Source organism: Silurus meridionalis, chromosome 14 (assembly GCF_014805685.1).
Source record: "Silurus meridionalis isolate SWU-2019-XX chromosome 14, ASM1480568v1, whole genome shotgun sequence".
Taxonomy (NCBI): Eukaryota; Metazoa; Chordata; class Actinopteri; order Siluriformes; family Siluridae; genus Silurus; species Silurus meridionalis.
The window spans coordinates 2,190,049-2,213,822 of NC_060897.1; the positions used below are offsets into that span (position 1 = coordinate 2,190,049).

General features: G+C 38.0%; 1 protein-coding gene across 2 annotated transcripts in view; it reads right to left on the reverse strand.

Moving 5' to 3' along the window:
• Nucleotides 1-802: 802 nt before the first annotated feature.
• LOC124396545 (deleted in malignant brain tumors 1 protein-like) overlaps nt 803-23,774 on the reverse strand; it is a 41,566-nt gene continuing 18,594 nt past the window's right edge. The window contains exons 5-9 of one of the 2 annotated variants that reach the window (XM_046865649.1): nt 23,450-23,764; nt 5,632-5,910; nt 2,379-2,526; nt 2,066-2,197; nt 803-1,577 (exon numbers count right to left, since the gene is read on the reverse strand). In XM_046865649.1, the coding sequence (XP_046721605.1) occupies nt 1,559-1,577; nt 2,066-2,197; nt 2,379-2,526; nt 5,632-5,910; nt 23,450-23,764 (893 nt within the window). In that variant the 3' untranslated portion in view covers nt 803-1,558. Of the gene's footprint in view, nt 1,578-2,065; nt 2,198-2,378; nt 2,527-5,631; nt 5,911-23,087; nt 23,367-23,449; nt 23,765-23,774 lie in introns of both variants that reach the window. The other variant, XM_046865650.1, reaches the window with a different exon arrangement.

Genomic DNA, 23,774 nt, shown 5'->3' on the forward strand with positions numbered 1-23,774 from the left:
GCTTCCTGTTTTTTTGATAAACGAAGACTTATTAATGTCTAAAGATTACATTTCAAAGGATTTTATGTCTATTTCATAGTTTAAAACTACATTTCAGAAGCTTATTTTGCTGACATTCACAGGGAGAAGAAATTGCAATGGAGGAAAATGCTGGTAACCAGAGACTCTAATCTATTTAGTCCCACAGCGCCCTCTTTGGGTGGGTGTGTATATCAGTACTATAGTATATCAGTAGCTCTTAATTCTCTATTGTTTACAGGACTGTGCTAACAACACTAACAAGAAATCAGGAACATCATGCAGAAATAGCTGGTTTAAATTTGGTGGCTTTCCCTGTAAGCAAGATGTTTTAAAGGCATGGCCTGTATTAAACAAATAAACACAAACTAATGTTTAATTCTTGACCTGAGGTTTATTTATTCAAAAATTCCTGAAAAAAAATGAGCTTGTGGATGAACTACAAATACAAGTAAAATTCAACTCAAAGGTGGTCTAAACTTCAGAAAACTTAATTTTATTAATTGCAAATAATACTATAGAGTGCAGTTTGCAAACTGTAAAATGCAGTTATGGTTAATTGCTAGCATTTTGGTCTGTTCATGAGAGATTATCCATATCACAAACAAAACCCTAAAGTATATTAAAAAAGTAATAAAAACATATCTAAAAAATTAAGCAAAATTATTTAATAAAAATAAAAAATATATATATTTTTTGTAAATTATTGTAATACATGTACTTTCAAAATATCAACAGACTCTGTGACATTTTTCAGTGGTGTTATAGGAGTAAAAAAATAATAAAGAATTACTTTAGAAACGATTTAATAATTAAGTCAGTAAATGTGTTAGAAGGGAAATGTTTTAATAGCAACAAAAAGTTTTATATACTTGCATGAGGGTTTGGATGTACGACGGCGTGTTACGGCCAATACAGGGATAAGAAAAATTAAAATAAATTAATTAATTAATACAATTATTTGGAAGGGGAAGGGGCAGGAATTTCCAAATTTAATCTCAAATTTGTAAGTCAAATTTTTTTTTTTGTGTTTAAAACTAAGAAATTTGTTGTTGTTGTTGTTGTTTTTTCAAGAAAGAAATACACTTAGCAAGGTTTGGTAGACGTCACGTGTGCATTATGATCTAATCAAGAACCTCTAATCAAACTTTACTTTTCCTTTGTATTTTGCAACAAAGAAATACTTTCCTATTGGCCCTAATACGCCATCATAAGGACAAATTTTTCTCTAGAATGAATAAAGTGATCTAAAAATCTATTAAAACACATTCCTGATTAAAGAAAAACTACTTATACTAAAGTTCATGTAAAAGAAACATAGCAAAGATAAAATCTTAACAGTGGAAAATTATCTGGACATTATGCTTCATAAATGTCCACCCCCTCATAGTCATTGTACACATCACTTCTTTGTTCATCAGCACCAGCATTAACATAATCATCATCAGAATCTTCTGAAACCTCCTTCTGCTGGATAACGATTTCTGCATTTTCATAAATAGCTTTATTGTCATCTGGCTCCGTCTGTTCTGAGGGAATCTTATATGAGTCTCTGGCACCTATGAATTGATCGAGTCAAAATGCACATGTTTATTTCTTCATATTAATATAGATATTAAAACAAGGCAACACATTTTTATTCAGGTTAAGACAATCATGTTTTTATTCCTAAGAAATTTGATTTAAAATTTCTTCATTAATTTTATATACTGACATTTATACGAATTCAAATCCATTTGTAGCTGCTTGTTCAAATTTTGCAACACAATTTAGTTTCTCTGTTCAGAAACTGGTTTTTGCTACGAACTCCTCTGACATGAAGACATATGTTTTTTTTTTTTTCAGCTAACACTGGTGACTCTTTCCAGAAGGAAACATGACCTCTAAGAAACTTTCACTCTGTCACAATATACACATTTTAAAAATCCGTTTGATGTGGAGTAACTACACTACTGTCAGAACTACTCTTACAGAAAATGAATGAGAGTTTAAAATGCAGTGGCGTGGTCTATAAAATACATTATATTAGTGAAACTTTATAACTCACACTGTTTGCTGTTCTTCTTCTTTAGTTGAACCTTTCTTCTTTTTTGCATTTTCAAAAAGCAAATGATGACCGGAACTAAGAGGAGAAGCAGTCCTGCTGTCACTCCAACACCAATGTAGGGAGCCAGAGATGCTGAAAGAGAAATCATCATCATCTTCATCACTGAAAAACTGTAGAACAGAACTAAAATAACTAGTTTATTTCATAAGTACAGCTGTAGTTTCCCTGATGGACAAAATCCGCCTCAGGAAACCGGAAGATGGCTGAGTGGTTAACAGCTGATTGAGTTTTGGTGATGTTGGATCCACTTAACTTTAAATGGAAGGAACCGCCTGGATGCTGAGGTTTAGTGGAGCAGATAATGGAGAAGCTGTAGCCCCTTGTCACCTCTGGTCCATCAGATCCCCAGTGAAATGAACCACTGGCAGCACTGAAGGAGACACGGGGCTGCAGCAGGTTCACTACAAAACAACAAACAGGTTCAAATGTCGTAGGTTACTAGCAAAAAACCCTCAAAGTGAAAATAAAGAGATGATAAAGGTGCACAATAAATAAATATAAATAAATGTGAGGCTGGTAAAGACACAACTATTTACAGTTTCTGCAATATAAGCAAATTGTTTCACAACAATTATTATATTAAAAAACAGGATGTCAGGTGTAAACAGAGAGGAGATGAATTGTTATGTAACGCTTCTTGATTCTCATTTGTCTAAGGACAGTTTATTCATCTCTGTCTCATTGTGCTGTCAGTAAATGCTTTAGCCTGAGAGAGAGCGGCTGAGCTAGTGGACGACACAGAACACACACACATACAAATACACACAACATGAATTTTACATTCATAGAGCAGATACCAGTGGTGAGTCATGCATTTCATATCTAGGCCTTGCTTGGACTTTTACCTGAGTCAATACATACCATCATTTTGACGCCACGGCTATAGAAACTATCAATATTATATAAAAACTCAGTATAACAGAGCGTTGCATTACAGAGGGAATCCAAAAATTAAGTATATCGTCCAACACATTCCTCCATTAAACCTAATATCTAGTGCACCTCAGACTGTGCAGCAAGCAGCAGTGGTGTTTTGATACCCTTGGGAGGGAGCATGTTGAGAACAAGTTGGTTCCCTCACCCACCAAGTTGTGTCACCTGCCCCATTGCATACATGTAATTTAATTTCAGGCCAAATAATCTAAAGCTCTTTGAGCATGTGGTGTTGATGTGAAAATGGCGAGAAGATAAATGGCCTAGGCAGCTACGACTGAGGACACAGCAGGAGAACAGCCAGTACACCTGGTCACACCTACTTGCTAAATCACAATCCTGAAATACATCCTGACTAAGAAAAATTATGTGCAGATTCTCATGTGCTAAGCATTTTGCAAGTGGATTCTAAGGTTAGGTTTGGATTGAATTCAATTCATGATTTCACACACTGGAACAGTTAACAGGAGAATCCTCAGAAACAAGAAGATCTCAGTTATATGTCCTTGGTGAACACCAGAGACAGGGCGAAGATTGGAGGCAGGGTGAAGACCGGAGGCGGGGCGACGCCCTCAGCGGAGACCGGAGGCGGAGAGATGCTTCTGGAGGCGGACAGGGACCAAGCAGTGCCCGCAGCGGAGACCAGAGGCTGAGCGACCTCCACGGCAGAGATCAGGGGTGGAGCAGCGCCCACTGTGGAGGTCTGGAGTAGAGTGACGCCCAGTCGGAGGAGCTCAGGACTGTCATGCCATCTTTGAAAACACCTGGTGGGGTCACGTCGCATTCAGATGAGCTCAGGGGTGAGACGTCGCCTTCCGGGGAAATTGGAGGCGAGCCGTCGCCCTGTAAGTAACATAGGGGCGAGACGTCGTCCGTTGAGGCACTTGGCAGCCTTCGTGACTTTGCCTTCAGTCACTTGTCGAAACTCTGGGGTGGAGCGGAGCGCTTGTCGAAACTCTGGGGTGGATCGTTCGTGAAAACTCTGGAGCGGAGCAGAGTTTTCAGTGGAGCACGGAGCGGAACCCTTCCAGAATCAAGGGGGCTGTAGTACAGATCTGCCGTAGTCATCTTGAACATCCCCGTGAGAAGCCTGATGAAGTGGGTGCATGAGCTGAAATTGCCTTCAGCCGCGCTCCACAACTTACTGGCGAGAGAGAGAGTCCCCAGACAGGAGAGAGATGTGGAATGCGAACTTAGCTCTTTCTGTCGGTAATAGGGACGAATGCACCTCTCTGAATCTGGCAATGCTCCGTACGAATCCACCCCACTCGGCCATGTTGCCGGAAGAGCGAGCCGGGTATTCCATCGCACTCTCGCCATGGTGTGGCACAGCCGCGCTTGCATGCTCCAGAGCCGGCAGGCGAGAATCGCGGGGAGCAGCAGCGAGCTTTTGGGTGTGATCCAAAGCAGAGCTCGGCAGCTGATTCATCGCGGCAGAGCGAATCCTCCGCTTGTATCAGCTGGTCTTGCCGTTATAGACCGGATCACGCAGAACCCACGGTGGTAATCCGATCATGTTCTTTTGAGGTCTGTTATTTTGTCATGCAGCGAATAAATGGACAGCCACCGAAGGGGGCGTGGCAGGTGGATTCCTGACAGCAATTGAGTGGGTTATTATCCAAAACATTAATACAGCAGCAATTGTGGAGAATCTGAGATTAAATTCTGAAAAACACAGCATTTCTCCAGGTGCGACCACAGATTTTGGGGAGATCCAAATCAATGTGGGAGTCTGCATGTCTAATCATACACAATAAATTTAATATTTTTTTTAGATTAGATTAAGATTTAGATTAGGTGGGGACATACTGTTGCATTTGCCTGACCTTTCTGTTTCATTAACATTTACAGCATTTAGCAGATGTCCTTATCCAGAGCAACAAAATAGCTAATTTGTTTAACAGACTGTTGCATTGGACAGAGGGAAGGGGTTCACATTGTCCTAGATAGTGGGAGGGGTATCCTATGCTTTAAAGCCAGAAGATCAAATGGAGGAGACCAAATACAAGACCACTAAGAAGAAGTGTGTTATTCCTCTCCCTTCAATATTCCCTGCTTGGGTACACTTATAATTCACTGCTTCAATCAGAAATATTTGCTCTGGACTAAGTTCATGTTCTGACTATCCCCAGGTTTTCCTCCACATCCATAAATGTTAGGGTTTTAGTCAGGAGTTCTGACTTTTTCCTAATTGGAAAAAAACATTATGCTGTTGCATAGGAGGAATAAAACACCATACATTTGTATATACAGATTGGAGAAACATCCTACAACTAAGGATACAGTACATCCTCTTTATCAAAATGTGCCAGCATTCATTATTTTTCAATAAAAAGGAGAATTCTTTCTTTACATAATCATAACAGCAAAATACTTACTAGTTGGTGTGTTAGGCTGTTGGTGTATCAAGAATTTAACAGATAATAACAAAAATGGATGCAAGTGCAGAGTGGGAATTTAACCAGGCAACCAAATCCCAAACAACTGACAGAATCCAAACATGAAATAGGCTAAGGTCTATAACAAGAACGAGAAAGAAATTAGATCAAAAACCGGGGTCAGGTTGCACTTACCCACAGTAATGTTAATGGAGTTGCTCCTGGATGAAGTGGAGGATGTTTCCCTGTATGTGTAATCACAGGTGTACTCGCCCTGGTGTAAAGCTTCTACAGTCAGAGTAAATGTTGCTGTAGACTCTGCAGTTTTCTTCTTTCTTGATGTTCCAGTTTTATATAATCTGAAGTCTACAGAGATGGATGTTGGGCTGGGTGTGGAACATCTGAACTGAAGAACTTCTCCAACTGATACCACAGAGTTTGAGGAGATCCGAGTCAATGTAGGAGCCTGCATGTCTAATATATAGAGAATATTTAATACATTTGCAACTATATATGCTTAAACAGGCAATGGAATTTAAAAGAATAATGACCTACTTGAGCACACGGCTCCAGCATCTTCATGGTGTCCACAGTTCTCTTCTCCAAATCCTCTGTGTGAGCACTGATCTAAGTAGCTCTCAGTTCCATTACACTGAACATCATCCAGCCAGGTAGGTTCAGTTCCCTGACCAAAGTGAGCATTACGAGGAGCGCTGACAGCTTTACCACATCCAAGCTGCCTACACACCACCTCTGCATCCTTTAAGTCCCAGGAATGATCACACACTGTTCCCCAACTGCCATTGTTTTGGATTTCCAAACGACCACAGCATTTATTTGGACCATTCACCAGCCTGATCTGATTATGGCCTGATTTATTATATAAGCAGAAGGTTTTTATTAAAGATTTAAAAAATCAATCAGTTATTTCATGACCCATGAAAAAATAGACAATTATGTACAAATTTGGGGAACTGTTAAGGCTTTACCTGTTATACTAACTTTGTCCACCAGATGAACCCATTGTTTTCTCCCACTTTTTAAGCTACTCATTGTTACCTCCTGTATTAATTAATAGTCTATTGTTTGGTTTAATGTTGTATATCCATTTCATTGTGTTAAGTTTCTCCGTTTCTCCAATTTTGTCGCGAGTTAACCTGGATAAGTTACTTGCCCTTTTTTTTGAGAATCTTTTTGCTCTAGTGGTTTAGATATAGATGATAAGATTTGTGTGGAACATTCTGAGAGGATCTGACTCTAACATTGTATTCATTTAAGTTGATTTACTAAAATTAAGGTGTCTGCAAAATAAATGGGTTTTTTTAGCAATTAACACAATGAAATCAGTGCCATATAAATATAGTCACAATCATTACAAGGACACAATATGAGAGTTTTCTGTACCTGAGCAAGTAACACCAGCATCTTTACCATGGCCACAGTTGTGTTTCCCGAATCCATAATGACGGCACTGTGTGATGTCACTTTCATTTCCAGAACACTGAACATTATCCAGCCATATTGGATCTTTTCCCTGACCAAAGTGGGCACTTCGATGAGCACTGACAGCTTTACCACATTCAAGCTGTCTACACACCACATGTGCATCATTCAGATCCCAGATATCATCACACACTGTTCCCCACTGGTTATTATAATAGATTTCAATCTACCAGAGCAAGAGTGATTGCCATTTATGAGTCGGATGTTAGCACCATCTAATACAAACAGCAAAATGCACGACAATATTAATTTATTCCAATGAATTTTATTACTACATTGCAATATTACTGCACTTTTATTATTGTAATACAGTATATTGTCCCATCAAGTATAAATTAGCAGCAGACCACAATATACCAAAACAAAGCTTCAATGGACTAATAAGCTTTAATAGCTTTAATAGAATCCATTTTTGCAAAACACTTTAATGAAACGATTCTTAATAGCAGGCAGTGGCTGTTGCTGAATATTGGTAAAAATGTTTAGTAAGACAGGAATGGAGTGATATCAGTATTTAGGAGATGGCTCCCTCTGGCATTTGGCTGAGTGAGTCTCTGGCAGAGACTCTTTTCTTCTTTGATGTCCATTTGGTTTTATGTGCAAGGTTGATTTGGGTGTCCTTGATAAAACTTGTGGATCTATGAGGGGTCTAGGATTTCCCTGGCAGCTATACACAGTTTATTTTCTGGTTTGTAACACTCCCAGTCAACCTGATATTGCATCTGCTTCTGAGTCTAGGCTCTCTTTGACCAGGAGCACTATGATCTAAAATGCTGGTGGAGGTTTCAATTCCTTGGGTTCAGGTCCAGATGCATAGTGAACCAGTTTAACAAACATATATGAAAGGTTGGAGAGCTCTAGATTGTAGGTCACAGAATCGATTTGTATTAGAATATCTGGCACTGAGCCTCATGTAGCCACAGGTGAAGCCACAGGTCCTTGTAGACAACTAAACCTTTACGACTGCCTGGTAGTTGAGGTAAGGATGCCTCATGTAAATTCTTCTGTGAATTCCTCATGAATGCCTCTTCTGCCACTGGTCTTAAATGGCATGTTAAAGCATAACATATGCGCTCTTCCATACCTTTTCACTCCTCCTCATCCGATGTTTCACTGTTGGCACCACGAAGAGTTCAAAATAACAATCCTTATTTCTCTCTGACATTCGGTGCCACCCAGATGAGAAAGGGTTTCCTTTGAGTCTGGTTCCTCTCAAGGTTTCTTCCTCATGCCAGGAGTTTTTCCTTCACCACAGTCACTACTGGTTATTTCATCAGGTATAAATGTACAATTACAAGGAACAAACTTATAGGCACTAAACTTACACATTCATTCATACAACTTTAAACCACTTTAGCTCTACAAAGCTGCGTTAAGACCAGGTCCATCGTAAAACCACTATACATAAAAATGAATTGCAATGAATTAAATTCTCCTGAACAAGGCCATGTGCACACTAATATGTTTTCAGTTGCATATTTTCTCTCTGTTTCGGTCTTCCGTTCACACCGAGATTACATTTTCATTAAACGAAAACGCTTTTTGGAATTGTTCTCCTAAATAGATTATTTTGAAAATACCAGGTCGAAGCATCTTTAGCAACTTTTGGGAAATTATTGAAAATGGAAGTGTGGATGTGGAGCATTGCCATTTTCAAATTTCTACAGATTAGTGTAGATGTAGACCAAGTGATCATGAGTATTTGCTAGCCCAGCACACATTGGAAATTAATAAGTTCAGTGGAAAAGTGAGAGAGGAAGTTCTGGGAATACTCAGACTATGGAAGAAAATCATACTTCTTTTCCTGCTCACAGCTGCAATATGATCTGTGGTAGCAACCGATATACTGAATGAACCTCTCCACCTATCTTTTAGACAGTGGGTAACAGCCTGAGGTAAGGCTGACTTTAAGGTGAGATAAATTGTGAACCCCGACCAGCACAATGATTCCTGGTATTCTGTAATTTTTGGAGACATGATGAACCAAGGTGGGAGTCATTTCAATGGTTGTAGGGACACCCTTGAAAGGGACTAGACAACATGATTTGGAAAATCTGTATATAATAACGAGTATGGTTGTAAAACAGTTCAAATTAAATTGGTCTGTGACAAAGAAATGAAACCAAAGACAGTGGGAAGTTCTAAAGTAGTCCAGCAGGACGTTCTCTGGAAGTTTTTGGCAGTGCACAGATGAAACAGGTCATGTTTTAAAAACTTCATTGTTATTTTACAAAATAAACAAACATTATTTGAACCTGGTTATCCACATCCCAGAGTGCCAGTCCAGTACTTTAGGATGTAGAGTCATCATAATTTTCATCATCATGATCACAACAGTTTGTAGTTTTCAGTTGAAAGGCCTCAAGATGATTAGGTGCAAATTATAATTTACATTGTCATCATGGAAATTCTTTCCATTTCACCAGAGAAGAGCTTGAATTGCTGTGTCAAAGTGTGTACTTGGTGGCTGTTTCCCGTTCATAAATGCTACAGGTGTACATAACTATACTGTTCATTAATCCGTTTCAAAATAAACATGGTTTGTACTTGTTTATCCACAACCCAGAGTAACAGTAAGGTACTTTATGATGTATGATGAGTCATAAAAGTCATCATTAACCATTTCTAGTTTCCAGACAAAAGGCCTCAAGCTGCTTGAGTGTAAAATGTATTCTTTCTTTTCATTTATCCGCTGAACGATCAAACTTGTCTTTAAGGGCAATTCTTACTGGTTTGGCTAAACTTATAGTCTAGGACTGGGTTAACAATTGCACAGGCAAAGATCAGTAATGAAAGTAAGACAATTTTATCCACATCGCATATTAATAAGATAATTGAATTTAACCAACATGTTAGACCACTCTCTCATGTTTTAAACATACAGATACAATATACATTTTCTAAATAAATAATAGTTAAAGAACACAGAACACGAGTATGTATATTTGCAAATATAAAGATTTTCCCTTTCATTTTGTAACTTTATTTAATATGCTAAAGAACTAAAGATCTGAATGTGATGAAGATTAAAATGATTATGATAATGATGTAAATTCTTTATTGATTTTGGTGGCACAGTAATTCTAAATTAATTGATATTTCTGTAGATATACTGTATGTTTTTGTTATTAAATTTGTGTCTTGTTTAGAATTAATTTTACTGTGCTTACTGTGTTGTGTGAAATATTAAAAAATAGATTTTATAATAACAGAAGATGAGATGACCTCGTAGATCAGTGTTCTTGTAGTGCAGGAAATGAGCGGAAGTCCCTTAATTCACACTTTTATTGTTTGTGTATTGTGCGGCCACTCTATCTCGTACTTGTAGTCTTGAACAATCTTACTGCACTGTATGACTCTATTAAAATATATTACTCCATTTATTATTTATGGAAAACAATCATTTTAAATATTCTAATAAATCGAAATGAAACTAATTGTGTGTGATTTTAATGAGAATTATAAACACCCCTGATATAGAGAGAAAATCTCATTTAAATGAAAAATACACTTACCAGCCAGCAGTGACGCGCTAAGAGCACTGACTATAGAGAGAAAATAAAGAGGGTATAAAACAGGGATGTGCAAACTTAACAGAAGTAACAGAAATAGAACACTTGTGAATGTCTGAGCGTTCGAACTGAAGCTCTGTGCTTCTGCTACACAATGCTGTTCAAACTGTAATGTATTCATAATAAGACTGTTGGAAACTTGCTGATTGTTGTTTTCTATGGACCTGTTTTTGTACATGTTATTGGTTCAGTCCCGAATCCAGAAATATTGGCACCCTTTGTTAATACATGAACACTGTATAATATAATTTATACCCACAGTGTGGTGTTTAATTCTGGATTCTGATTGGTGAGTATTTTTATTACCAGCTCTAACAGCAATACAGCTGCAGATCACAGGATTATATTAACACACTTATTTTACTCTCTTACTATTTGGCAAAAATCTGAAGTTTATAAGAAATATAAACCATCGCCTTTGTTCTGGAGAGCACTAGAAGTCTATCACATTTTGACCTGTTTCTACAGTAAAAAGAGAACCAGGTTTGACAGAAAATAAATCCTAACAGCTATTAAATATTACTGTCAAGCATAGGTTTCTTTTCAGTCATTAAATGCATCTTGTAGCAATTAAAAAAATTTAAAGGTTTGTGCATAGTTTAAATATAAAATAAGGTTAAGATATATTCCAATATGTCATTTATCAAATTTCTACTGAACTATAAACAATTAAAAAGTAGAGACATGCTTTATTTTCATATTGCAAGACATTACAGACTATTATGGCACTTCCATACTTCCAACGGTGTCCGTTAGCAATACAAATATTAAATTATGCCTTAAATTATTACATTATAACAGTAAAGATTGTTTTTTACAATCTATGAAAACCACAACAACTAAATTGAAAACATCTCAAATGCCATCACTGTTTTTATAAGAAAATTTCGCAAAAAATGTTCTCTAAATAGCATACATTTAATTGTTTTAATCTGAGTTTCAGAACTAAAAATTGTAAAATATAAGTGTAAAAATTGTAAGCCGTTATTTTTTTTATTAAGGATGATATTCAACAATTTCCCACATTGTATATACAATTGTTTCTCTCAATTTCTGCAAATGGAGAATGTTTTTAGAGTAAACAGTGGAAAAAAAAAACTAGAAAGAAATACTAATTATCATATCGGCCATCAGTTGGCAAAGATTGATTGTGAAAATAACCCTGCAAAATGTAAAAAGTATACTGTTATATCATAAACAAGGAAAAAATCATTGCTAAAATGTTTTAAGTTACCGAGCATTAACGTGAGATGAAGACTCAGCATCCTATTCCTTGAGGAGTTCTTTAGTTTGGTTTTAGTTGCAGTATCACTTCTGCTGTTCTCTCACAGAGAACCTCATGAGACCATGATGATTCGTTCCTCATGCATCTGAAGAGGTGGAGTTTCTTTTATTTATTTTTTTGCTTATGATAGATGGGAAGTCTAAAACTGGTTTTGCTGCAACAGCCCAAGCATCACTTGGTAGTGAAACATTTTTCAAGAAACCAGAGTGTGAAAACATTCTACTGTATTTCCTCTTTTTCATTCTCTCGGACACAGCTGTGACGTGGTTTCCCGGGTTCTGACTTGTCACGATGTCCGCTTCCGGCTGCATGCGCTCGCTGCCAAATTGTCTCGTTTTGGCTCCACGCTTTTTTGAGATCGTCCAGCGGATTTTTGCCCGCCCTCGGTTTTCGGATTTAGATTTTCCCCTATTGCTCTGTTCTCTGGCTCTCGACCTCTGACCCCACGTTCAACATTAACCCCGTGAAAAGTATCTGGACATTATCTATTTCCTGCCTGTGCTAAACCCTCCTCACCTGGTACTTTACTTCTGGTGCATCCTGCATTTGGGTCCTCCCATCCACTCACCTAGTCACCCAAGTTACCTGACAGAACAATCTGGCCAGCTATGGATCCCGTGGATGTTACCGATCTCCAGACCACCCTTAATTCCCTAGTCCAGGGCTTTGCGGTGGGCTACTGCCGAGTGGGAAAATCGGTCCTTACATTGCTCTACCCTTGCTACCTTCTCTAAGGAACTCTGCAAAGTTTTTGGTTCGGTCACCCCTCGACAGGATGCCGCACGCTTGCTGCTTTCTTCATCACAGGGTTGAGCGTTCAGTACCTGTGTACGCTGCAGATTTCGGACACCACTGACAGTGGGTGGGATTGCACCACTTTATATGACACCTTCTTTCGGGGACTCTCAGCCCAGGGAAAGGACGAGCTAGCTGCCCGTGAGCTTCCCACTGATCTGGATGCCTTGATAACCCTGGCCACTCAGATTGACCGACGAATACAGGAACGTCGCTCAGAGCGTTTCGCTCGCCATCCGGAGCGGGTCTACCACACGCCTCCGGCCTGCCACCATACACCCCCCGGACTACTCCTGCCCCGGCGGCCTCTTCCCACCCACAGCCTATGGAAATTGCACATCGGCACCTGTCTCCAACAGAAAAGGAAAGACGCCGTTCCAAGGAGCTCTGTCTCTATTGTGGTGAGGCCGGGGATATGGCTGCTTCGTGTCCGGCAAAAGGGTGGGTTCGTCATCAGCCGCACCCTACCAGTCCCTTCCAAGCCATTAGTGAGGATCCGCATCCTTTCCAACACAACCCCCACCTAGACTGGTCTAGCGGTCGGGTTCTCGATTGGGGAACTTATTGCCAATCCCACTGCCTCACTCCATCTTCCCATAGGCCAGTCTTGTGCTCCCCGGAGATTCCCCCTGACCTCAGTTCGGTTCCTTCTGTCTACCATGATCTCGGGGCAGTGTTTTTCCGCCATCCCATCCCAGCTGAATAGAACTACCCTGTTGGTGATCGAGAGCTCTTGGTGGTTAAGTTGGCCCTGGAGGAGTGGCATCACTGGCTGGAGGGGTCCGAAGTTCCATTTTTCATCTGAACTTATTATCGAAATTTGGAATATCTGCTGACAGCCAAGCGCCTGAATCCTCGTCAAGCATGTTGGGAACTGTTCTTTGGGCGATTTAACTTCTTTCTGTCCTACCGGCTGGGGTCTCTACATGGGAAGCCTGACACCTTGTCCTGTTTGCACACCCCCAACGAGAAAGAACCGCTACCTGATCCCATACTCCCCACCACTGTTACCATCTGCGCACTTAGCCTAAAAATCGAGAAGAAGGTCCAGCGGGCCACTGTCGGTCGATCTGTCCCTAAAGGCTGCCCCCCGCCTAGGTTTTACTTGCCTACACCCACTCCCTGTACCCCAACGCCTGTGGTCGCACATTGCTGTGGATTTTGTCACCGGCCTTCCCCCTTCCGCTGGTCATACGGCCATCCTCACAGTGGTTGATAGGTTCTCTGGGATGGGTCACTTTATTCCCCTACCCAAGCTTCCCTCTGCGAAAGGAAACTGCCCAGCTCCTGCTCCAACACGTCTTCCACCTGCATGGTTTACCTTGGGACATTGTGTCTGATCGGGGCCCCCAATTCTCTGCCCATTTTTGGAAGGAGTTCTGCCGTCTCCTGGGGATTTCCATCAGCCTTCCCTCTGGGTTTCATCCTCAGTCCAATGGCCATACTGAAAGACTCAACCAGGAACTCAAGACCAGCCTCCGAATTCTCTGCGCTTAAGACCCCTCCACATGGTCAGAGAAGCTTCTTTGGGCTAAATACGCTTACAATACTCTTCCCACCGCAGCCACAGGCCTCTCGCCCTTTCAGGTCGTGTTCGGCTACCAACCCCCACTGTTCTCCACCCAAGAGACCGAGACCACCGTTCCATCCGTCCTGGCCTAGTTCAAGCGTTGTAGGTGTGGGTGGAGGATGGCCCTGGCAGCCAAAATCATCCCGGAGTTACGAGTAATTTGCCAATCGCAAACGCCGACCTGCCCCTCAATATCGGATCGGCCAGAAGGTCTAGCTTTCTACTCGTGACCTACCCCTCAAGGCCATATGCAAGAAGCTTGCCCCTCATTTCATGGGTCCATTCCCTATTTCCAAGGTGATAAACCCTGTGGTAGTACGTCTCAAGCTCCCTATAGTCTTATGCATCTACCGACCTTCCATGTCTCCCGCCTCAGACCAGTCCGAGCATGCTCTCTGGTCCCTTCTTTTTCCCCATGGAAAGTTTTACTTTCGGTTTCGGATCTCCTGTTTTTTTCGTATTTTTGCCGCCCTCGGTTTTCGGATTTGGATTTTCCCCTATTGCTCTGTTCTTTGGCTCTCAACCTTGGACTGTTTTTGGACTTGCTTCCTTTTTTTTGGATCCGGCCCCAACTTCGCGCTCCCGGTTCTCCGGACGTTCAACATTAACCCTGTTAGACATTATTGCTTTATTATTGTTCTAACACTCCTCACCCTTTTCTTCAACATTAACCCTGTGTGTGCCGCAACTGTGTGTTCAGAAGTATTCGGACATTATCTATTTCCTCCCTGTGCTAAACCCTCCTCACCTGGTTCTTTACTTTTGGTGCATCCTGCATTTGGGTCCTCCCATCCACTCACCTAGTCACCTGAGTTACCTGACAAAAAAACATCTTTACTGTATAGTGTTTTGGAGTATACAGTAAAATGTAAAAGCAAAATCACCTTTATTTTACCTTCCTTTATATGTTTGTTAATTAATTCACTTGATCTCTTAGTGACCCTGACTATCACTGAATTCATTTTCAGCTCGTTCTACTGTACAATTTTTAAGTAACATAAACATCAGTGCATTTGAATTTTGAGATTAGCCGTGTATCACCACATTATCGACTGGGTAGGACTCTTGTTCTGTCCACTAAGGACAGATAAAATAAGGACAAATTCACAAATTACCTGCCTGATTTATCTCAATTTCTCACTAAACCCCTAAATGCTAATAACCTTGATAAAATGACTAACAACATAGACCTTATTCTCACTAGCACATTAGACACTGTTGCCCACATCCAGTTAAAAAAAGTCAGAGAAAAAACACCTGCACCATGGTATAATAGGCATACGCATGCCCTTAAGAGAACAGCCCGTAATCTGGAAATAAAATGGATGAAAACTAAATTGGAGGTATTTAGAATTGCGTATAAAGACAGTATGCTCAGCTACAGACAGGCGCTAAAAGCTGCTAGAGCTGAACATCTGAGCAAACTCATAGAAAACAACAAAAACAATCCCAGGTTCATTTTCAGTACAGTAGCTAAATTAATGACAATTCAGGTATCTGAAAAATGTATTTCATCACAGTTTAGTAGTGAGGACTTTATGAATTTCTTCACTGAAAAATTTAAACCCAATAAAAACCCAATTGAGGAGGTCCAACCTCTGACAGTGTCTCCTGCTCCAATCTCACCTACAACTCCACAACTACACTGCTTTTTATGTATAGGACAGGAAGAGCTGTATGATTGTATCACCAAAGCCAAATCAACAACATGTCAGTTAGATCCTATTCCAACTAAACTACTGAAGGAAGTGTTACATACAGCTGGTGAGTCTCTTCTTAATATTATTAACTCCTCAATATCTTTAGGTCACATCCCTAAATCCCTCACGTTGGCAGTTATTAAGCCCCTCATTAAGAAACCTAATTTGGATCCAAATGCATTATCAAATTACAGACGCATTTCAAACCATCTATTTAAGATTTTTAAAAAGATTTTGTCTGCCTAGTTACAGTTTAAATAATGTTATATAGGTTCTCTTGATAGCCTATCAAGGGAATGATACAGAAATCGCTGATCTAATTTTCCATGTAGTGGCTTTTTCTGTAAGCCAGGATAAGGTAATAAAATGTTCTGTATTCGTAGGTTGGATAAACAATATCCACATATCACATAATCACATAATTTGAACAGGTGAACTACACATCTACCCCAACATAACACACTGCCCTCTAGTGGCTAATCAATAATAATAATAATAACAATAATAATAATAATAATAATAATAATAATAATAATAATAATATGGCTCCTACATTTGGAGTAAATCAGAATCACTTTATTGATATCAGGAGTGATAATTAGTTTGAAAAAGGAGTTAAGATAATGTAAAATTTTTACATCACTAAAACATGCAATTATAAGAATAGTGTGTAAACTTGTTTATATTATGTATGTATATTTAAACAGAATATAATATTTTAGGGTAAATTATGTAGCAAATATCAATAGAAAATAAAGAAATATGTAGAAAAACTGTAAAAAAAACAAAAAAAACATCACTCAGAAATGTTGCAAAATGTTGCATAATGAGCAAAAGGCTCTTTATTTATCTTTTAGATCATACAGCAAATTGAATAAAACTTAATTAAGAACATATAAAAAGTTAAAATCATGAATAAAATAGATAAAATTTAAAAAAAAAGATTAATGAAAAAAGCTAAGCAAGATTAGTTCTTAAGAAATTTCTGAAAGTAATTTTTTTTTAAGATCATATAAAATGTGCTTCAAAAATCACAATATCCTCACAGACTGATTCAGGAGTTTAGGATTAACAATAAAATAAATGAAAAAAATGTTTCCTAAAAAAGTTTATCATTTTAATATCAATATTAATTTTGATGTGTTCTATGAGTATTGCAATGTTAAATAATAGTTACATGTGTATGAATCCAGAAAATGTAGGTAAATTAATATGGTTATTTAAAAAGACTTATGAGTAAAGAACAAATTAATTCTGAAGTCTGATGAAATTAAATCATCTACAATTAGCAATGATAATGAAGTAAAGATCCCAAATTAAGCATACTGTATAACAGAACACTTTGCTACACAGTTGGCATAAATGTCTGTATCCATATACTTATTCCCCACGTCACTCCTTTGTTAATCAGAATCAACAGTTATGGGGTGGTTTGCATCCGAATATTTAAAATCTTACTTCTGCCGGAAATGATTTCTGGATCTTGTAATTAGCTTTACTGTGATCTGTCTCAGTCTCTTCTTGACCTCATTTTCAACCTGATCGGGTCAAAATGCACAGGTTTAGTATTTCATGATATATTCCATTTTAACTCAGATAAGACAAGTATAAATAATACTGTGGTTACAGGACGATAATCAACTGTCAAAGCAGATTATATCTAAAATATTTTGAATCCTCACTTATGTTTTAGCAATTTACCAGTGTTTAGTGTTTTTATTTATTAAAGATTTTATCCATTTGTACTTAATGGTGCTGAGTCTTAAAAAAAAAAATAAGTTCCTGTGTTTTGTTTCTCATGTACACTTTTCTTGTATAACTTCTGTATATCATGAAGTGGAGAGTTTTTTTAATGATGTGAGGGAAAAAATGCTTCCATTTATGATACTGTATGTATTTTATGACCTTTTGTAAATGTAACATCTGTCTAGGGACTGCAGGTGGAAATTAGCATTTTATTTTTGCTTTAACCTGGCACATGACATCTCTTCTTTAAAGGTCCGTAATCATCACGAGGTGGGAGGTGACTGGAGCTGGAGCAACCTCAGGATGCCTCGGGATGGGGAGAGAAAGAGAAGCAGTGGAGAGGAATTAGCGTAGCTGCTGTTCATGATATTAACAGCACAAGTTGATAATGTGCATGTGATCAGATGTTCTGGAGCACAAGGTTATGATGTGATGTGTGTTATGTGTAGGCTTTGCTAAAAGATACGTTTTAATCTACACTTAAATTGGGTGAGTGTGTCTGAGCCCCGAACACCGTCAGGAAGACTATTCCAGAGTTTAGGAGCTAAATGTGAAAATGCTCTACCACCTTTAGTGGACTTTGCTATTCTAGGAACTACTAGAAGCCCAGAGTTTTGAGATCTCAGGGGCGTGGCGGATTGTAGCGTGTTAAAAGACTGGATAGATACACGGAGCCAAACCATTTAGTGCTTTATAAGTGAGAAGTAATAGTTTGTAGTCTATTCGAAACTTAACAGGAAGCCAATGTAGGGACGATAAGATCGGGGTTATGTGATCATATTTTTTTGACCTTGTAAGAACTCTGGCTGCTGCATTCTGGACTAACTGAAGCTTGTTTATTAATGAAGCAGGACATCCACCTAGTAACGCATTACAGTAGTCTATTCTGGAGGTCATAAACGCATGGACGAGCTTCTCTGCATCGGATATAGACAACATATTTCTTAGCTTAGAAATATTTCTAAGGTGAAAGAAGGCTGTTTTGTAACCTGATTGATGTGATTTTTGAAAGACAAGTCGCTGTCTAAAATAACACCCAGGTCTTTTACCGTTGAACTAGTGGTTACAGAACATCCGTCTAAATGCAGGTTGAGATGCTGGAGCGTCTGTATACCAGTTTTGGGCCGATGAGCAAAATCTCAGTCTTATCAGAATTTAAAAGTAGAAAGTTATGGGTCATCCAATCTCTTAGTTCCTTAACACACTCAGTCATCCGGGTTAATTGAGCTGTATCGCCTGGTTTAGATGAAATATATAGCTGAGTATCATCAGCATAACAATGGAAGCTAATTCCATGCCTTCTAATAATATTTCCTAACGGAAGCATGTATATTGTGAAGAGCAGGGGTCCTAGAACTGAACCTTGCACGCCATAATTTACTTGCATTAGCCTGGATAGCTCTCCATTCAAATCTACGAAATGGTAACGATCGGACAGGTAGGATTTAAACCAGCTTAATGCCTGTCCCTGAATGCCGATGTAATTTTGTAAGCGATCTAGGAGGAGATCATGGTCTATAGTGTCGAATGCAGCACTAAGATCTAGTAAAACCAACAGCGAGATGAAGCCTTGGTCTGAAGCTAAAAACAGGTCATTAGTTATTTTAACTAGAGCAGTTTCTGTGCTATGATGGGGCCTAAAACCTGACTGAAATTCTTCAAAGATATTGTTCTCTTGCAGGTAGGAACATAACTGTGCAGCGACAATCTTTTCTAAAATCTTAGACATAAATGGGAGATTTGAAATTGGTCTGTAATTTGATAACGTGTTTGGATCCAGATTAGGTTTTTAATGAGGGGCTTAATAACTGCTAACTTGAGGGATTTAGGGACGTGACCTAAAGATAGTGAGGAGTTAATAATATTTAGAAGAGGCTCACCAGTTGTATATAACACTTCCTTCAGTAATTTAGTAGGAATTGGATCTAACTGACATGTTGTCGATTTAGCTTTGGCAATAACATTATACAGCTCTTCCTGTCCTATACATGTAAAACAGTGGAGTTGTGGAGTTGAAGGTAACACTGTCTCAGGAGATGCTGTAAGAGGTTGAACTGCCACAATTGTTTTTCTAATGTTATCTATTTTTTCAGTGAAGAAAATCATAAAGTCCTCACTACTAAACTGTGATGGAACACAATTTTCAGAGCCCTGATTTGTAGTTAGTTTAGCTACTGTACTGAAAAGGAACCTGGGATTGTTTTTGTTGTTTTCTATAAGTTTGCTCAGGTGTTCAGCTCTAGCAGCTTTTAGCGCCGTCTGTAGCTGAGCATACTGTCTTTATACGCGATTCTAAATACCTCCAATTTAGTTTTCCTCCATTTTCTCTCCAGATTACGTGCTGTTCTCTTGAGGGCATGTGTATGACTATTATACCAAGATGCAGGTGCTTGGTCTCTAACCTTTTTTAACCGGATAGGGGCAACGGTGTCTAATGTGCTAGTGAGGATAAGGTCTATGTTCTTAGTTATCTCATCAAGATTAATAGTAGTTATGGGTTTAGTGAGAAATTGAGATAAATCAGGCAGGTTATTTACGAATCTGTCCTTAGTGGTTGGAACAATAGTCCTACCAGGTCGATAACGTGGTGCAACACGGCTAATCTGCTCTACCGGTAGTGTGTACAGTATGAGGTAATGGTCTGTGATGTCATCACTCTGAGGTAAAATATCTATATCAGTGACGTCTGCTCCGTGGGATATTATTAAGTCTAGTGTGTGGTTAAAGCGATGAGTTGGTCTGGTGACGTTTTGTTTAACCCCAAAAGAGTTTAATAAGTCAACAAGTGTGTAAACTTGTTTATATTATGTATGTATATTTAAACAGAATATAATATTTTAGGGTAAATTATGTAGCAAATATCAATAGAAAATAAAGAAATATGTAGAAAACTGTAAAAAACAAAAAACATCACTCAGAAATGTTGCAAAATGTTGCATAATGAGCAAAAGGCTCTTTATTTATCTTTTAGATCATACAGCAAATTGAATAAAACTTAATTAAGAACATATAAAAAGTTAAAATCATGAATAAAATAGATAAAATTAAAAAAAGGATTAATGAAAAAGCTACAAGATTAGTTCTTAAGAAATTTCTGAAAGTAATTTTTTAAGATCATATAAAATGTGCTTCAAAATCACAATATCCTCACAGACTGATTCAGGAGTTTAGGATTAACAATAAAATAAATGAAAAAATGTTTCCTAAAAAAGTTTATCATTTTAATATCAATATTAATTTTGATGTGTTCTATGAGTATTGCAATGTTAAATAATAGTTACATGTGTATGAATCCAGAAAATGTAGGTAAATTAATATGGTTATTTAAAAAGACTTATGAGTAAAGAACAAATTAATTCTGAAGTCTGATGAAATTAAATCATCTACAATTAGCAATGATAATGAAGTAAAGATCCCAAATTAAGCATACTGTATAACAGAACACTTTGCTACACAGTTGGCATAAATGTCTGTATCCATATACTTATTCCCCACGTCACTCCTTTGTTAATCAGAATCAACAGTTATGGGGTGGTTTGCATCCGAATATTTAAAATCTTACTTCTGCCGGAAATGATTTCTGGATCTTGTAATTAGCTTTACTGTGATCTGTCTCAGTCTCTTCTTGACCTCATTTTCAACCTGATCGGGTCAAAATGCACAGGTTTAGTATTTCATGATATATTCCATTTTAACTCAGATAAGACAAGTATAAATAATACTGTGGTTACAGGACGATAATCAACTGTCAAAGCAGATTATATCTAAAATATTTTGAATCCTCACTTATGTTTTAGCAATTTACCAGTGTTTAGTGTTTTTATTTATTAAAGATTTTATCCATTTGTACTTAATGGTGCTGAGTCTTAAAAAAAAAAATAAGTTCCTGTGTTTTGTTTCTCATGTACACTTTTCTTGTATAACTTCTGTATATCATGAAGTGGAGAGTTTTTTTAATGATGTGAGGGAAAAAATGCTTCCATTTATGATACTGTATGTATTTTATGACCTTTTGTAAATGTAACATCTGTCTAGGGACTGCAGGTGGAAATTAGCATTTTATTTTTTGCTTTAACCTGGCACATGACATCTCTTCTTTCTTAGACTAATGATTTCTGTGCATTGTCCCTGATTAAATAAACTCATTCACTTATTATAGCAGCAATAAACACTTGTTCTATCACCAGCCTTTCTTTCTATATACTGTATATATATATATTGAAGTATGTTAAGAAAATGAAGAACATTGCACTATGGTCAGTTAAACAAACTGCTGTTAAATAAAAGAAATCAGATTTTAGGATGCAACGGTGCTGTGGTATAAAACTAAACAAGATATTCAGTCTTCATTTAACAAAGTATAACTTTATACCTCACATTGTGTATCGAACTTCTTTTCCATCTGATGTCATCTTTTCCGTGTCTTCACAGAACAAATGATAATCGGGAGATTCTGAGAGAGAAATCATCATCAAGCTTTCCAAAAACAAAATAAAATGCAGAACAGAATCTGAAAGTAATATTTTATTTAACTCTATTTTTTACAGTGATGATCAGGAGCTCAGAGGCGGTGAATAAAATATATATCATTATTGATCTCATTATACAGTATACAGGTTAGGATATTAGGATATCAAAAAATGTATTTATTTTAGTAATTCAAAAAGTTAATCTCAATATATAGGTTCATTACACACAGACTGATATATTTCTTTTGATTTTGATGATTTTAGCTTACAGCTAATGAAAACCCAAAATTCAGTACCTCAGAAAATTTTAATATTACTTAAGACCAATTAAAAAAAGATTTTTAACACAGAAATATAACAGAAATGTTGGACTACTGACAGGTATGAACATGTATTTCCAAATGAAATGCAAAATTGACTTTAACCTGAGAAGAGGACTTTGGCCAATTAGCAACAGTTCAGTACTGGTGGATTATGTATGATGGAACCTGTTCATTTGCACACTATCTCTGCTGTGAGTATTGTGGAAGCACATGTCCATGTTATTGCTCAAGATAAACTGATGCTTCAGTCAAATGCTCAAAAAAACAATTCTAAGAATTGGGATAAGTAGCTTGAGCCCCTGCTTTTTGCAGTTAAAAGGGTTCTGGTTTTAATTTCTAATAAAATTGCAAGACTTGTAGTGCCTTAGACATTATTAGGGAAAATGGGGGGAAGAGACAATAATTAATAGAAAAAAGGAAATCTAGATGAAGTTGACGGAGCAAAAGCTGGGAGTCCTGAAGATACCATGTTATGTTGAATGTTCTCAATTATTTATTTTGTGAATGTGCACTGAAAAACAGTTGGAAAGTGTTTGTCAGAAAACTTGCTTAGCAATCAATTACATTTAATTAAAGGTCTCCTGAGTATCCATCTACTACACTAACTTAATTGTTAATGGCAATTTTTGGACAGGATTAATAATGGATTAATCACATGACATTGGTCAGTATAACATCCTGCACTTACCCACAGTAATGTTAATGGAGCTGCTCCTGGATGAAGTGGAGTTACTTTCCCTGTATGAGTAATCACAGGTGTACTCGCCCTGATGTGAGGCTTCTACAGTCAGAGTAAATGTTGTTGTAGACTCTGCAGTTTGCTTCTTTATTGATGTTCCAGTTTTATATAAACTGAAGTCTACAGAGATGCATGTTGGGCTGGGTGTGGAACATCTGAACTGAAGGACTTCTCCAATTGATACCAGAGAGTTTGGGGAGATCCGAATCAATGTAGGAGCCTGCATGTCTTACCATATAGAAAAATGTTTAATAAATTAGTAACTATATATGCTTAAACAGGATATTAGGATGAAAAGAATAATAAATTACTTGAGCACACGACTCCAGCATCTTCATGGTGTCCACAGTTCTCTACTCCAAATCCTCTGTGTGAGCACTGATCTATGTAGCTCTCAGTTCCAGTACACTGAACATCATCCAGCCAGGTTGGTTCAGTTCCCTGACCAAAGCGAGCATTACGAGGAGCACTGACGGCTTTACCACATCCAAGCTGCCTACACACCACCTCTGCATCCTTTAAGTCCCAGTCATCATCACACACTGTTCCCCACTGGGCTTTGTGCAGGATCTCCACTCGACCACAACAGTTACTCGAACCATTCACCAGCCTGATCTGATTATGGACTGATTTATT